This window comes from Aedes aegypti, chromosome 2 (genome assembly GCF_002204515.2).
Source record: "Aedes aegypti strain LVP_AGWG chromosome 2, AaegL5.0 Primary Assembly, whole genome shotgun sequence".
Taxonomy (NCBI): Eukaryota; Metazoa; Arthropoda; class Insecta; order Diptera; family Culicidae; genus Aedes; species Aedes aegypti.
The window spans coordinates 240,329,084-240,346,832 of record NC_035108.1 but is presented as its reverse complement, the minus strand read 5'-3'; the positions used below and the strand labels follow the sequence as shown (position 1 = coordinate 240,346,832).

Sequence of the window (17,749 nt, the reverse complement as noted above, 5' to 3'; positions counted from 1 at the left end):
CGATCAAAATATGCTGGTCCAATAAGCGGATCATAGGACATGCCATACATGCACCATAGAACTATCGTAAACTTCTATCGGACTCTGAAATTGACTCAAAAAATGCAGTAATCAATCATTTTATTGCTTTTCAACACATGGTCCGCTCTGTCTGCACAGAATTTGTTGCAATTTCTGACCACCCATCCGAATATGGTAAATGGTCAAAAATCAAAATCAGATGCATCGAATCATGTAATATTTATAAATTTCTATTGATGGATAAGTAGAAGAATGATTCGATGTCGAAAAATCTGACAAATCTCCTGAAATGTTTTTCACTTCCTCGCATTCCTAAGCGCGCTGATCATTTTCGCTGTTATGGTAATAGGCACTTGGTCCATTCTGACTCCACACTTTTATCGATTTTTGTTGATCATCCAAAGTAAATTTATTACATAATTCTCGCAGTTTACAGCATTCTTCAAATCTGATCAAAGTGTAACGGAGGTAAGGTGATTTTGCATCTAATGGAGAATAATCAAATTTTGTCAAGTTTTGTTCTTGGTCCCCTCTGACTTAACGGCGACCATATGATATATACATTGGTGTCAGAAAAGAGGGGTACAAAGAGAGGGATACTAGTATAGAAAACCCCCCTGGATTTTTTAAAATTATATAACTGCATTCAGTTGGTTGCGAACACCATGAAAATTCAGTTTTTCCGATAAAATCCAATATGGCGGCCAAATTTAATATGGCCGCCAAATATTCTTACTTTTGCAAATGAAGTTTCTATGTTTTCTCATGGAACATGGTTTTATGTTATTGTGAAGAAGTTGTTGAAGTAATTTTCGAGTTTGAGTTAGGCAAGAATTGTCAAAAATCAAGGGGTCCTGAATAACTGTTTTGATTATAACTACCGAGGGGTCCCTCAATTTGACCAACCGAATGCAGTTCCTTTAATTACTCGACAGGAGCACATGATAACAAAAAAGCATCGTTTTATGTCAAACAACTGCTTCGAATACACCAAATATCTAAAACCTTTAGTATTAAAGTACCGTCGTTGGGGGTGAGAATGGGTCAAAAAAGGATATGTACGATTTGTTTATTGAATAACTTTCGCAATTTTACTCCAATGAACTTAAAATTCGGTGTGTATGTACTTTGATGGTACATTAACAACTGTCCAGAAAATTGAAGAAAAATATCTATTCACTGCGGTACTACAAGTAAATAAAAAATGACCCAATCTCACCCCATAGAGGGGGTGACATTGGGTTACTGTAATTGAAATAACTTGTTTTTGAGAATATGATTGCAAAACCATTCACAGCTGAAAATATTGATGAAATAGGATGCAAACAAGACTAAAAGACATCTACGTTGTTTCACAAGCATGAGCATGAGCATGAGCATGTGCATAGATGACCGTACCATTTGTAGTTGCTACTCCGTGATTGACCAGAATAATCGAAGTTGCACAGAGATTTAATGAATGGGGCTTGGGATTAGCTTACCATCCCTAAATGTGCACAAATCGAGAGCTCAAATTTTAAAAGTCAATAATGGCGCCGGCCACGTCCTTACGGTCATCAGAGAAGGGAAGGAATGTTAGTTCGACAACCGTTGTTACTAGAGACCGAGATCACCTCTGCATCTCCACAGTTGTCATGGAAAGGATATTGGGTTAGTGCGATAAGGTAAAGATCTGGGAGTCACCAGTGATTGGTGATGCGATCCATGATATAATCACGCCTAATAGGATTCACGATATAATTTTATAATTACGTTATACGCTGAACAAGTGTTCATCACTCGCCCACGGAAGAACAAGTGACGCGATCAATAGATAAAACACTACTAACGAACCGTGGCGCGTTTTATGTGAAGTGTATTGAAAAGATTTTCAATCTTCTACTAATACAACAATAGAGGTTTAAGTACATGCGTGATACTTTGCACAGGAAAAAAATCATGTTGCAAATGTTATTTAGTTTCAACATACAAGTTCATTAATATATTTAACAAAAACTAAACTATTAGCTGAAATATTTCATAAATCATATTTTTTCCGTTTTGACTCAATCTCACCCCCTGGACCCATTGTTAACCCCATCGAAGGTAATTATATTTCGATCGTGAAATTGATTATTCAAAACACTGTGCACAAACATAAATGTTAACAAAATAAAGTGACTAGGATGACAATATCACGGAAAGCTCAGGTTGCTAAGGTTGTAGAAGTTCATAGTATATTTCTCCACAAGTTGAGAATTTTCCACCGTTCAGTGTAGTATCGTCATCATCTGGTGGATATGGATAGGGAATTTCCCATGAAAATTCTTTCATTTCTCCGCACCATCGAAATAAACCATCACTACCCTGGGATGGGTGGATATGATTCACGGTTCACACGGTGTGCCATGCGGTTCATGAACTGTCATCAGCGTTCCTTTCGTTCAGCTGGAGTTTGAGGGGAAGCTACAGCGTGTACACTAGGGTGTCGTAGAAAAAAATCAATGTTCGGAAAGTTATGGCGAATGAATGATACGCTTATTTATAGTATTTTTGTAGAATAAATCAATTTTCAAACAAATTGTTTAGAGATTCCGTTAGATGGATTTACGAAAAATTGACATTTTTGATGCAAATTGTCATATATTGGCGTTTTGTGCATATGTTTTGGAAGCATATTTTTATTTTTTTTTTTTCTATTAGTATGTTTGGGCACCTGTTTGACCAGAGAACATGGTGATTGAAATTTGATACTAACACAGGCGTTGGTGTATTCATGGATGACATTTTCAAAATTGTTTTAGGTTGTGTATTTATTACAATGGACCTAAATATCCATTTTTTTATGTTTTTTGAACGTTCTGCAAGCAAGAAAATAGAATATTTTCAAAAACTGATACCGCACAAAATAAAATAAAATTTTTTCATATATCAATCTGGCGGAACATCCAAATGATTTTTCAAAAAGTTGAGTTGTTCTACAAATCCGGAATACGATTATCGTAAAATGTCGATATACCGTCGCAGCGATAATAAAAACTAACCAAATGCTTCAGATTTAGCAAATTTGGAACGCTCGCGCCCTTGAATTCAAACCAACTTGAGTTTTGAAGTTGAGTTTGAATTGCGCGCATATTATCCGCGCGTTACCGCCGCCGCTGGGTGTGGATTTAAAATAAGCGCCGCAATAAAATGAGCTCATTCTTTTATTCCAGGGATGAGCATCATGCATTATCGAACATTGTGTTTTTCTGGGACACCCTAGTGTACACGTCATTGCCCTGCCCCAAATCGCGGGGTTTGAAACGACCGTGCGATGACTGTGAGCACGCGTTTAGTAGGTAGGAGCGTTTCTATGGCAATCGAAATCTACGGTTGCTGGAATCTTGTCAGATGAATGCGTGAATAAGCGTAGAGCATTATCTCTTATGAATGTGTTTTTATTTTGCTTGCTGCGCGTATGACACATCATTTATTATCACGGAAATGGATTTAGCGTATCCATGACTGAATCATACACTTATGTATTACAATCAGAAGATTTATTAAGACTGAGATGAAAAAGATGCACTTGTTATGCACCAATGGACATAGAAGATGCAAAATCTGTAAAATGAGCAATATTTCAATATATCATCAAAAGGATTGCAAAGGGCTTGTTCATCATTACAAATCTTCGCAACTCTATGTTCTAAATCTCGATATCGACTCCGGGAATCATAATTAAAGTTGGTTTTCATGGCTACCTCGATGGTATCTTTAACCCGGGGTTGCATCGAAGAGGGTTTGCTTCTGCAAACTTTGACTGTCTGTTTCACATGTTAGGGGCGGCTGATTATCTTCCGAGGCTCTCAGGATCTAGGAGTTCGTATCAGATATAGTAAGCCGACCGTAAATGATAAGCACAAGTAACAATTGGCATAGTGACGAAAAATGACTAACGGTTAGAAACTCGGTACTGGTTTTTAGGGAAATCGTGAACATTTTTGGATATGATTGGTAAAACACTTGAAACGGTGGCAGATATGTACCCCGACTAAAGCACAAACGAAGAAAAGTAAAACTAGTGTTTATGCGTCGAAATGGAATCCAACAAAGTTATTTAGTTGGTTCTCCATTCGAGAACATAAAAAATCTCATGTATAACCAGAAAATGTATTCCGTTGCACTCTATTTATTGAATGTTCTTTTGTCACAAGTTAATGGAAATACTAACAAGGTTACTCTCATTTCTCGAGAAGTACAGGTTGCATTGAAAAGGATATATTTTCGGCAAAAGTACATCGTCAAAGCTACAAAGCTCGAGCAAATATGTTCATGGATGGATGAATGCTGCGAAGCCGTGCCCCAATCAGAACGCTTTGACATGAAACATAGTAGGCACTGCTACTCTACAGGCCGGCCGGCAATGGCAACTTTGTTTTCCTCCCATCCCGGGTAGCTAGGCAACGGAACAAAGCCCTTCTGCTTCTCGCATATTTCGCTCAATGAACTTTCCCTCGTAAAAGCAGTTGTTGCATGGTGGAGGGGCTTTTCTACCCCCTTCGACTAGACCGCAAAAGGCTGGGGAACGGGGCCAAGAAGGACGGTATGCGCGCGCATCAAACGTTCCGTATCCTTCTTCTGGCAACACCTCGCCCAAACATAGAGGGAGTAAGTTCTTTGAACGATCCGTGAACTTATCACTGGGTCTGGCGGTCTGGCAGATGGGACTGGAGCTACACTTGTGTTCAGAATAATAGTAGTGAAAACCAGTTTTCATACAAAATGCTCAAATTAGCAAAAGCTATCCTTTCCAAATTGATTTTTTTTTAAAGGTTATCAAATTTTGTTTTTACATAATAAATTAATATACCATGTCATTTTCTGAACACAACAGTATATTATTCACATTTTGTGTTCCACATCTAAATCGCAAGAAATCAATAAAAACTACAAAAATGAAATTTCACTCAATGAAAGACGGATAACATAATCACAGCTCAACTTTTTTTTTCCATAAACTTTAGTGGTTGCGGTTTATTTTGCAGTTTGTGTACAAAAGGCCATGGTGCGAGGATGAACATAATGTTATCCGAACGAAAGTTTGCAGTTCAGCAATGCTATATTGTCTAGATTAGACATTTTGTAAAAAAAATCAATAGGTATACTATTATTCTGAACACAACTGTATGCTGGCAAGTGGCGGCGATGGTGATGACTTTTCTCGCTTAGCACAATCATATCCTGAAAGGAAGCACTGTCCTCTAACGGCAAATGCTGTTGCTCGTGTAGGAACCAGGTTGCGCTCCGTTGAAGAAATGGAATCCAGAGCTTGAACAAAGGATGCTTTCTTGGGCGGTATTGATCCAAAAAACCACGTGCAGAGTCGGTATGGTAACCACGTTTCTTAGATTGCTTTGATTTTGATTAATGAAGCATATTTCGTGCATAGATAACTCTAACAACATTTTTGATAACATTCTGTTTTAGACATTTTGATTATTAACATTTATTTAATATACTGACGTAGCTGACTCTGCCAACATCTTCCATCTTGTTAATGAACTTGTGAATTTTATGAAGCAGCGGTTAATGGGGTAAACTGAACTTTCCGCTTCTTCTAAGATAAAGAAATTAACCGGGTAATTTGAGACTGAAACAATATTATTGTTTGTGTCATGTCATTGACAATTCAAACGGATGTTCAAAATGAATTCAAGGCAACTTCCATTTATAATTAAATTTTAGAACATTTTGATTATAAGGATAAATTTGGTGAAAACCGTGTACAAAGTGTACAGCTTGTAGAAGTCAAGGCACAAATGGAAAAGTCAAGATACTTGATACTATTAGGAAATTAGGAAAAAGCATTTAACAGAAAATCGCTTCAAAATATACAATTATAAATAACACAAAAATGAAACAAAATATACAAAACAGAAAAATCACGAGCAAGAACAGATGTGCGAATGACGGATGTTATTTTCCACAAGTCTGATAAGAGAGAATCGATACTAATCGTGTTGTTGCAACATTACCGATTTTATCGCAACCGGGGCGGGTTTAGGAGAGTTCATAATTATACGGTGTTACACTCTTATCGAACCCGTTAGCCATTAGCATCTTTCTCGGTCGTCTCGATGGGATATTGTGTTTCGTTCGGTCGTTCGTTTGTTTGTTCAAGTAGATAAGGCACGTAAAATGTCACTGCTATTCTTCTCGCCATTCGATAATACCCATTTTGCCGATACGGGAAGGTGCAGCTTGATAAGAAGGGTTGTGTTGGGCTCGTTTCCAATCATTATATTTGCGAGAAGAGGCTAATGACCACGTATAGCTTGAGACTCTCTTTCTCTCTCTTCTGGGTTTTCCTTGCCCATGGTTAACGTTTTACGAGTTTAGAAGTGAGAAGGGGAAGTTCATGCAGTCACGTGCTTCGCGGTTTCGGTTTAGTATTAGTTTTATGGTCTGTTCGCACATTCGAAGCTTTCGGTTGATGGAATTCGTGCACTTTCGTGCAGTCTAGTATGCCTTGGCTAAACTTTTCGAATTAGCTGTTTCGAAATTGGAGAAACAAAACTTATTAGAATATTTTTTCGATTGTTTAAGTATAATAAAATTATAGTGAGTTTTAAAGTAGTAAGAACAATTATGTTTAAAACTTCTAATATTGTTAGAATTTGTGCAAAAATCATCAACGAAGGTTGCACCCTTATACAATTTTAATGTATGCGTTTTTTACCGATTTCTTAACAGTCGCACAGCTTGGGGTAAAATTTTGGAGCTACAGTGAACCCTCCATGAGTCGATATTAAAGAGACCATTGACTCATGGAGCAGAAATTGTTTGGAAAGCTGTTTCGAGGGGCCATCATAGTATCCATGAAATATTGTATCCAGTATGGTTCCATGAGTCGATATCGAGTAAATCATATAGCTGAGTAAAATTAGTCGATTTTTGCATGATGGCTGAAATACTACTGATAAGTTGGTTCAACTGTTGGATTCTAAACAATAGGAATTAAAATAGTATTTTTACTATAAATGTACATAAATATTATTGTTGTAACGGGAAATAACGTTAATTTGTAGGTAAATCAATGAGAAATATGATTCAATCACAGTAACCAACGGCATGTCAGCTCAAAACTATATCTCTATCTATTGGTCCACTTTTCCTCCATTATAGGAACACTTTATTGCAACTATTGGTACAAGTGTAAAGAATATAAGCAGTCTGGTGGTATTTCATCGATTTTGAGCAATTTAAATGGATATTTCAGCTGTTGCGTGCATCAACAAGCCAATACGTCGTTTGGCAGTGTCGGTTCTAATTCAGTGAAATCAGTATAATTTGCACTACCGCAACAATAGGAACACCCACATCTGATGGATCACGTATACCCTATATGGGCTATACAACAGGGTGTCATCTCGTTTGTAGAAATGAAATTCCCTGATATTTCCAGGTTTACTTAGGTCTTACCAAATAATTCTAGGTAAATAAAATACTATAAAATACATAAATGATCATCGTATAGTTAATTTTGAATGACTCAAATTTAATGTAGAACTGCTTCGAAATATTTGAACAAAACAATCTAATAATAAATTTAAATTCTTTTAAAATTATGATTATTGACGCTTCCATATGTTTTTAAAAAGCATGATGATTATTGAACAAATTTATGAAAATATGTTCAACTAGAGATTCAAAAGAGCTCTGAAAAAGAGTTTTTGATTGAAAAATCATTTATGACTGTTTATATTCACATTTTTGTTTAGAGTGTACAAAATTAGTCATGGGTATTCAATTCTAATTTATACTGAAAAAATGGTCTATTTAAGGATATCACTAAACATTCAGGTACTCACAGAGTTATACGGGAGTTTTGAATGCAAATAAAAGATTATTTTCTATTGATAAGGAACCCTCAATTGATATCCCTGGGCTTTTTTGATACCTAAAAACAGCTCAAAAGGCAGAGAAGTAAAAATTTACTAGAGTATGGAACAATACTTTACAATAATCATTGATTTCACTACTATTTTTAACCATGCAGATTCAACAATGATATGCAAAAACAGCATTTTTTCGGAACCACGGATAATTGAATTCGTTCTACTTCATACTTCAATTTTGTATTTATTGTTAAATAAAGTGACTTATTGTATTTTCGGCAGCTTTGTTCTCTTCTTTATTGCTTCTTTATTGATGATTTTTTTTTATCTTTATTAACAAGATTTTTAGCCCTGGGATAGTTCATCTCGGGACCAACGGCTTTAGTTCCCTTCATAAGTCATAAGTGACTATCTCGGGGATGGAATTCGACCCCAGGTCCTCGGCGTGAGAAGCGTGTGTTATAACCACTACACCAGGTCCGTTGCCCAAATCAACCGGGTTCAAAATTAGCATCAATACTTTTAGCATATAAGCGCATCTTATTGCCAAATATCAGGAGATTTGGCCGACGAAAACTCCCTGACAAAGAGAACAAAACGGCTGAAGATTGGAAAATAACTGTATATGACGAAATATTGGCGAGAATTTTATTAAAAACGTTCAAGTTTATTAAAGATCTGAAAGCTCCAGTAACTTTTTGATAGTGGCGCAGCCAAACATTTTTAGTTGGAAAGAGTATTGTGCCAAAAAATGGGTAGCTAAAGTTAAAATCCTCGCTGAGGATATGTTCAACCATGAATTACTGTTTCATAATAAATTCCCTAAAAATTCCAGTTTTTTTTTCAGGTTGAATAAAAGTCTCTGGGGCCCAGATAGCCGTAGCGGTAAACGCGCAGATATTCAGCAAGACCAAGCTGAGGGTCGTGGGTTCGAATCCCACCAGTCGAGGATCTTTTCGGGTTGGAAATTTTCTCGACTTCCCAGGGCATAGAGTATCTTCGTACCTGCCACACGATATACGTATGCAAAAATGGTCATTGGCACTGTAAGCTATAACTGCTGAGAAGCAGGTTCTGTCCCAGTGGGGACGTAATGCCAGAAAGACGAATAAGAAAAGTCTCTGATAATTACAGGTTTGTCCAGGTAGTAGACATCCTGTACTAAGCCAAGTAATAATGAGCTTCTCTCATGCAAAATCATACAAATTGTTTAAGATGCCTTATACAAATCTGTAAATTTATATTTGTATTTACATTTACATTACAAATTACATTTTTCTATATTTTCAATATCGTTATAACATCACTGGCCAGTGGTACCAGAAAAATAAATGCTGATTTCTTAACCTTCATCCAGCCAACATACTAATCATATGCAAAAAACACACTAAAATGTGCATAACTTTATTGTTTCTCGATGGTTTTGTTGAATGTTTCAGAGCTTATGGTCCTGAAAACTTGGGAATATGGCCCATGTAATTCCGGAGTTATTCCGATACAGATGTAATTCCGGAGTTATTCCGATTCCTAACAAATCTTATTATCTCACTAAAGCAGCTGAAAGAGCATTGGAAGATATGTTGAAAACTGAACTCAACTCAATATTGACGAAAATGCAGATGGGACTGACTTGCGATTCACGGCAGTAAAAGGAAAATAAAAAAAAAATAAATCCTGGAAAAATCTCTATATGAATCCGTAGACCATTTCCGGGGGAACTTCTGTCTGATTCCTAGGAAGAATACTTGCGATATGCTTGGAGAAATTTGGGAGTCATTTCTATAAGAAACGCATGTGAAATCTATGTTTGGGAATTCTTAGATGAACTTTATGAAATCTTTATATCCCGCAACATTACTGCCGTTCAAGGGGAGTTTCACCAATCTTAAGGCTTTTTCCATTCTGGATGTTTTTCAAGGCGTTATTGGACCCATTACTTAGACAACAAATTGAATCAAGATACGTTTTGAACTCCACTTTACTAAAGGAAAAGGATGTGGATAACCTTCGAAGTTTAACGTTTGATGCGAAAAGGATAAAGAGGTTACGTATAATGATCGTTTAACATGAAACTCGTAATAGTAGTTTACGGAACAAATTGCAGAATGATTATTTTTCCAGCACGAATCGTAAATTTATAAATTTAGGATAATTACGACGAGTACTGTAAAAATCGAGTTCTGCAACGAGTTACGTACAACAACGCATTAGCCATCATTTTACAATTTCTGAAAAACATGTTGTGTAATGATTCATTATGAAAACAGTTGCGTAATGAGAAAGCGATGCGTAATGAATCATTACAGCACTGGTTTCAGTTGCGTAATGACTATTCCCGCCCTGCATACTTCAGTACCGTAATTTCGGGTGAAATTGATCATTTTTCACGGTTTTTCTTGTCCGTTTTCTAAAATGTTGACAATGCCAAACAATTGAATGCAGGAAAACAAGTACGAAGGTGAGTCTCATTGACTCATGTACCGACATTTTTCTACAAATGTCATTTTAGTGCTAAAGAAATATCTCTAAATAAAAAATCGGGGAATCCCATTTCGGGGTGAAATTGATCACTTGTCAATGCGATTATTGTTAGTTTTCAAACCAACTCTATATAAATAATTTGAGGTCTGAATCCGAATATGCTTGCTAAATTCTTAACAATACAATAATTATAGAAATAATGAATAGTTAAATTTCAATAATTACGCGAAAAACGCCTAAATGTATGCAATTTCATAGGGAATTTCTCGATATCTAACAGAAATTCAATGATTTTCACCAAATGACCAAATTGGTATGAGTTTTGGCTATGAAATTTGGTTTGGGGATATATCTCAAGCATCCTCACAAACTTTCAGGTTTATACCATGTTCATATCATTGTGTAGAACTAGAAGTTTATGAATGTTTGTCAATATTGCACCGCACATGATTTTGGAATTTTACATTATTTTCATAGAAATAAACATTTTTCAACGCAAAAAACTTAACAACACACAATTTAACAATAGTTACAACAAACAACGTTCATTCACTGCAGGTAAAATTGATATTTGTGCTCCTTTAGGAAGAAATAAAATCGAGTGACACGGTGATCAATTTCACCCTACTGATCAATTTCACCCGAATTTTCGGTACAGGAAAGTAGGCCGTTTCATGACAGATAGGCGTGATGAAAAACAGCCTATTATGATGAGAAATTAAAAAAATATGTTTTTGAGGCCGCTTGCCCCCCTCTGATGGAAATCCTAGCTTCGCCCATGTGTATGTCACATTCGACATTTATTACAATTTAGAGTTAATACCGTGGATAGTCATGAAATGATAAACACTTTCGATCAACTTACTGAAATCTATAAGATTGTTCTAGAAATTTCGAAAAAAAATACCATGTTGTTTCGTCACATTGGTAGCTGTAACCGCATAATAGTCACATTGAAATTATACATGAGCCTCGTAATGTAGTAGCAAAGAAATTTCTATCGGAATTATTTTCTGACTATTCAGAGATTTTAGTTTCTACCCATACTGCTATAAAACGCGCGTTTGTTGCTATAAATATGCAGTTATGGCCAGCATAGTCATAACGTATTAGTAGTAACCAAAGGTATATGAACTATTCTACTAATTTGAAAGATCTTCCAAGAAATTGCTAAAAATTTCCCGCGAATCTTACCAGGAGTTTGGCAAAATACAACTCAAGAGAAATCTTGCCTATATGCAGGCCAGAAGTTTTGCTAAATAGTTGATAAAAAATACGCCAAGAATCAGCTGAAGTTTCCAGGAAGCGCTAAGAACTCCTGAAGGTTTCAAAATCCTTTGGGCAACCTGTAAAAAATGCCTGGATTTTCCAAAGATTTCATTAGAATCCATCTCAAACTTTCCTTTAAGTCACGTCTGCTTTTTTCCGAATTTACAAAAGAATCTACAAAATTTGAAACTGTGGAAGTGAATCTAAGAGATTTGAAACGTCCAGACGTTCAATCAAAATATGGCCTCAAATTATTAGGACTATTCAAAAGACATTTTTTTTATCAAAGAGTTGGAAAAAGTTTAGCGAAACTTCGAATGTGCGAGCAGACCTAAACATAAATTGTAGTACGAACACAGTTATTAAAAACTAAAGAAGTGTTATCAAGAACAAATCATTAGTACAAATTAAACGCGTAACCGACAACAAACATCAATAAGCTAGGTAATGTTAATCGCGACGTACTGAACTAAAAAGAAATTTTAATCATTATCATAGTTTAACAGTACCAAACATTCGGAATCGGAGCTCATCCGGCGAGCTCGACATGACACGTTAGCGTTAACGACTAGGCGTACCTTTTCGAATTAACAAACTAGTAACACGACGTAACGCCTCTCGCGGTGACTTGTTGAAAAATTTAGGTGTGAGATTAGGTGGTAGGGTAAGCGGTTTTCTGCTACCCGTACCCGCTTCCCAGGCGCGCAGGGATCCCTGCGGATGCAGCCGGTCCAGATGCTCGGTCGACGCCGGCCGAGGTTGCCGCTGCTTCGGATACCAGCCACGGGCTGGACCACCCGCTAAGCGTAGCATTTCACCGTTGGCGAAAGCTTGGCTGATGCTCCGCTGACGGCCACCGATGGTTGAGGTACCTAGAGGAGAATAACAGTGTTGGGAGGAGTTACACACACAAAAGAATCATATGACTATGGTTTGTAAAGCATTAGCTTCTAGCCCTTCGGAACGGAATGGGGATGGGTAATGGGGGATGTCCAACCTTGCCAATTTCGTTTCGGCAAGAGTCAATTCTGTACAGTTTAGTTCTGATATTGATGGGTTTTCTATGTGATACTGTTTTTTTTGGGAATTTGGTAGTCACACAAGCGTCATGGATAAAGCGAAGGTGTTAGTGAGCTTTTGCCAACACACTTACCGATGCCAACCACCGACGAGCCAAGGCTGCTGGTCGTGTTGGTGTTGGTGCGGGGCGCTGTTCGGCTTCCACTGCCATGAGGCGGTATTTCCGGTGCACGTCGGTGAGGCGTTCGTGGAATATCACAGCTGCTGTAAGGAATCAGATGAAGGTTGTTAGTACTTAGAACAGATTTCAAGGTATGACATTTGATACCCTCGTGCAAAGATGGGCGTTTCCGGCAAACTGCATGACGTCTGCAGGGATCTCTCCTCGCGTGGACTTTGAGCGGTTCGCTTCTGGTAGCCGCCGGTGATGACCCTTCGTCGGGAGTTGCAGCCGGGCAAATCGGGAGGAAGCGTTCCGGGGGCGTGAGGTGATGTGGAAGCATGCGAACCGTTTCGGTATGATTTACTAAAGCCGGCATCCATTGATCTGTCGAAACGAAAATGATGTTAAATTGTGAATAACAATTTAAATTACAATGGAATCGATAATGACGGTGGCGATGCTTAATAAGCTTGAAATTTTGGCTAGGGGTATTCCCGAAGGCGGAAGTGGAATTTATTATTGAATTTTGCTAGAAATGTCTGAATAATTAACTCCAGAATATCTTATCAATAATACAGGAATTCCTAAATGGAATTCTTCACAAATCGCTATACAAAATTTCATCCAAGGATTCCTGCAGAAATTTCGTCAATAATTCCTCCAATAATTTCAGCAGGAATAACTCCAAAAAATCCTGCATTAATTCCCCCAGAAATAGTTTCAAGGTGCCGCCAGAAGTTAACATCAGAGCTCCCAAGTAGCACAGTTTGTTTCAACTCAAGAATAAAATTATCTCTTGAAACTAATCAGAGTTGTCAATTGTTGCAAACATAACTTACAATTGTACTGAATAGCTACGCAAAAAGCGCAAGAGGCGGAGTCTACATATTTGCAACATATTTAAGTAACATCGAAAATGCTTATTTGTTGCAAAATACTTAAAAGAAAAAAATAAGACAAAAATATGAGCGAGAATCGAACTTTCGACTTCAAGATCACCAATCTTCTTCTCTACTCACTACTCCATTAGCTCTTCGAACAATTGCTTCGCCAATGCACTATAAAAGCGACCACATGGCCCAATTGTTGCTTATAACTTGGCTGCATGCACCCTTATGAAAATAGGCCACGCCTGAAATAATCTAAACTTTTCGCAAAAACTTCCGCGCAAAACATGAGAAACACCTTGCAAACAAACAAACTGGTGCCATGTTTTCGTAAGGTGCAACTCAACCATATAGCAACTGGATTGAATCCAACAAACTTTCAGCTATCATACACGTAGTTTAGTGCAACTTTCTTGCAACTGGGATGAATCTTCTTGAGTTGTGGGTAAGGAAACGGAAATTGATTGCAAGTTGCGGATGCTTTAAATGAAAGTAATTTGAAACATAACATTAAAACCGGCATTTTGTAAGAAGTTTCAAGAGTTTGTTTGAAAAGTTGCTGTAAACATCTTGATGAACTTGACTCCATTGCTATTTGCAAAGAACATTTGCAGAAAATCTTGTCGTTTCAAAAATGTTGGACGTCAAACAAGGAGTAATATGCATGATCATTGGAACGGCAATGAAACTTTATGAGCCTTGATATTGATATGCAACCGAACTAGAACGAGGTAAGTTACAGATATTCTTATTGATACAGAGATTACTTCAGAAATTCTTCCAGAGATTTTTTCCGGAATGTTCACAAAGATTTTTAGGGATATTTTTTTAGGTATTCTTTTAAAAATTTCTCCTTGAATTCCCTTCAACATCATCCAGGATTTCTTTTACTTAATTTTCCATCGATTTATTAGAAATATCTTTATGAATTACTTTACAAACTTAATCTCAAATTACTCAAATTCAGGAGAGGTTTCTTCTGTTTCCAACTTAAATTCCTCAAGGCTTCCGTTTAGAAATTCCTACATAGATGGTTCCATGTCTTAAGGGATTCTCTGTAATATCTTTCAGAAATTCATCCAGGAATATTTGCAGGAATGTTTGCTGGATGCTTGGGCACGTCAGGAGTTAATCATCAATATTAACCTCCTTTTCCCGAGCAGCCTAGATAGCCGCGTAGTGTCGGTAGCGGTTGTTTCAACTGGCTAAGAATTAACACTACGGACTGCCTGTTCCGGTGGTAAAAGTCCACCTCACAGGTGACCCCTAATTTATGGTGTGATGCGTACCGTGCCTAGGAATGGATGGTTAGGGGGTCTAAATAAAACCTAACCGCTAACGGAGCCTGTTGGGTACCAGGGCGCCCTCCACAGTATTGAGTCCTTCCTGTGCTACCCGGAGCAATGGTGCAGGTGACCTTGTGTTTTTCCGAGATAATCGGCTGCCCTTCTTCAGTCTCTTTCCTGAGGCTTAATAAGGGTGGGATTATGAATATGTTGACATTTAATTTAAATTATCACCTATATGGATTCGCATTATGCGTTTTACACAGCGTACTCTGTGCTCTTTCGCCTTTGGCGACTTTATATAGATACCGATCTGGTTTTTTCGTTGCTGGTCTTTTTCATGCTGAGATTGCAAAAAGCTTAATCCTGCATAGTTTGGGTAGTGGCTACGGTTAGGTTAGCTCAGATCAATCTTCAGCATAAAAGAACAGCAATGATCAATCTTTGCAGACTCATGAAAAATGGTGCAGCCCAAGTGGCGCTAGTTCAAGAACCCTACTTTCGTAGAGGGAACTTCTATCTAGGTAACCTTGTGGACCCAGTTTTTGCTACTTTCAGCAAACTTGAAATGGCAAACTCGCGCTCCATGCCCCGCACATGCGTGTTCGTTAATAAAGCAATCGTTGCTACACTCATTTCTGAGTTAACTACCAATACTGTCACAATCGATGTTTCTGTTGGTGACCTCAACAGGAAATATGTCTATTGTTCGGTATATTTATCACATGAACCATCCCCAACGGATGACTTCAAACGAGCTGTCGTACACTGCATAACAAAAAGCCTTCCGCTGATTATGGGCAGTGATGCCAATGCTCATCACATCATCTGGGGCAGCTCAGATATCAATTTGAGAGGCTTTAGTCTGATGGAATACTTAAGTAGTACAGACCTTGGATTACTTAACAATAGCAATCGCCCAACCTTCATGGTTTCTAATAGAGAAGAAGTGTTAGACATAACGCCTTGCTCGAATAGAATCAGTCACGAGTTGACGAATTGGCATGTATCAGATGAAGAATCATTATCTGATCATCGCTACATCTTCTTTGAACATTCAAATGTACTTTGCGTTTTAGGAATCCCCGGTCAACAAACTGGGAAGTCTATATTGAATTGGTTGCGACCAAATTTCATGGATATTCTCCGTCCATTGAAAATCCAAGTGATTTGGATGTTGCCGTTGATACTACAACATCCTACATTATGGAAGCTTTTGAAGAAGCATGTCCTCTGCGGTCTGTAAAGACTACAAGAGGGACCCCATGGTGGAATTCCGATCTGACTAGACTCAGGAAACAATCTAGAAGGAGTTGGAACAGACGCCGTTCAGCTGGATCAGAGTCGTTCAAGTCGGCTCGCAAGGCTTACAAGAAGGCTCTTCGTTCTGCTGAACGATCCGGCTGGAAAAAACCTTTGTACAAATGTTTCCAGTTTGAGTGAAGTCAGTCGGCTGAAAAAAATCCTTGCAAAATCTAAGGATTTCCAAGTGAACGCAATTCGCTTACCTAATGGTGACTTTACTTCTTCCGATGAAGAAGTTTTAGAATGTTTATTCAATACAAACTTCCCCGGATGTGTGGACATAGCATCTACGGATGAACCAAATGTCTTTTTATGTAGTTACGAGTCTCTGGCCTCGGCACGCAGTATCGTAACTACTGAATCGATTCAATGGGCACTTAATAGTTTTGCTCCTTTCAAATCTCCAGGAGCGGATGGGATTTATCCTGTTCTGCTCCAAAAGGGATTTGAGTTTATCAAACATGTTTTGAAAAAGCTACTTGTAAGCAGTTTTGCTACCGGCTACATTCCCAGATCCTGGCGTGATATTACTGTAAAGTTTATCCCGAAAGGAGGACGTGGGTCGTATGAAGAAGCGAAGAAATTTAAACCAATCAGTCTGACCTCTTTTCTTCTGAAATGTCTGGAACGCATTATCGATCATCACATCCGTGATGTTTATTTGGCAAACATGCCTCTTCATGTGAATCAACATGCTTACCAATCTGGAAAGTCCACTGAGACTCTTTTACACAAAGTTGTATACGATATCGAGAAAGCATTCGCTCAGAAGCAATCCTGCTTGGGTGTTTTCTTGGATATTGAGGGTGTCTTTGATAACGTGTCTTTCGATGCTATACTGGAAACCGCACGAAACCATGGGCTACCTACAATGATCACCAATTGAATTCATCAAATGCTCAAAAACCGACATCTCTTCTCGACATTGCGTCAAGCAGCGATTCGAAAATTGAGTGTTTGCGGATGCCCCCAAGGGGGAGTATTGTCACCACTTTTGTGGAATCTCGTAGCAGTTGGTATAGTTGGTATGTGCATAAGCACCCTATTCGACCTGATGCAAAGTGCTCTTCAGGTAGTCGAGAGTTGGTGTCGCCAATATGGCCTTTCGGTTAACCCGAATAAAACATCTATTGTTCTGTTTACGGAAAGACGAAACCACGATGGAATTCGACCTTTACGTCTTTTTGGCTCTGAAATTAATGTGACTGATCAAGTAAAGTATGTCGGAGTCATTCTAGATTCCAAACTTTCATGGACACCTCACATTGATTTCAGAGTCAAAAAAGCTTGCATGGCCTTCGGTCAATGCCGGCGAACCTTTGGTAAAACTTGGGGCCTCAAACCCAAATATATCAAATGGATTTACACAACAGTTGTTCGACCAATATTGGCATATGGATGTCTTGTGTGGTGGCAAAAGGGCGAAGTGAGAACAATCCAATCAAAATTGGGCCA

The 17,749-nt window shown here is 38.0% G+C and overlaps 1 protein-coding gene across 5 annotated transcripts in view; it reads right to left on the bottom strand.

Annotated features, from left to right (window-relative positions):
• The window catches only part of LOC5577722 (rho GTPase-activating protein gacF), a 410,293-nt gene that overhangs the window by 62,275 nt on the left and 330,269 nt on the right, over positions 1–17,749 (bottom strand). For 2 of the 5 annotated variants that reach the window (XR_002500441.1, XM_021844558.1), the window contains 3 exons: positions 12,982–13,200; positions 12,787–12,917; positions 12,212–12,505 (listed from right to left, as the gene is read on the bottom strand). Coding sequence is in view for 4 of the 5 variants with exons in the window: in XM_021844558.1 (XP_021700250.1) it covers positions 12,212–12,505; positions 12,787–12,917; positions 12,982–13,200 (644 nt within the window). In the remaining variant the exon portion in view is untranslated. The remainder of the gene's footprint in view (positions 1–12,211; positions 12,506–12,786; positions 12,918–12,981; positions 13,201–17,749) is intronic. The other 3 variants (XM_021844557.1, XM_021844556.1, XM_021844559.1) reach the window with 3 other exon arrangements.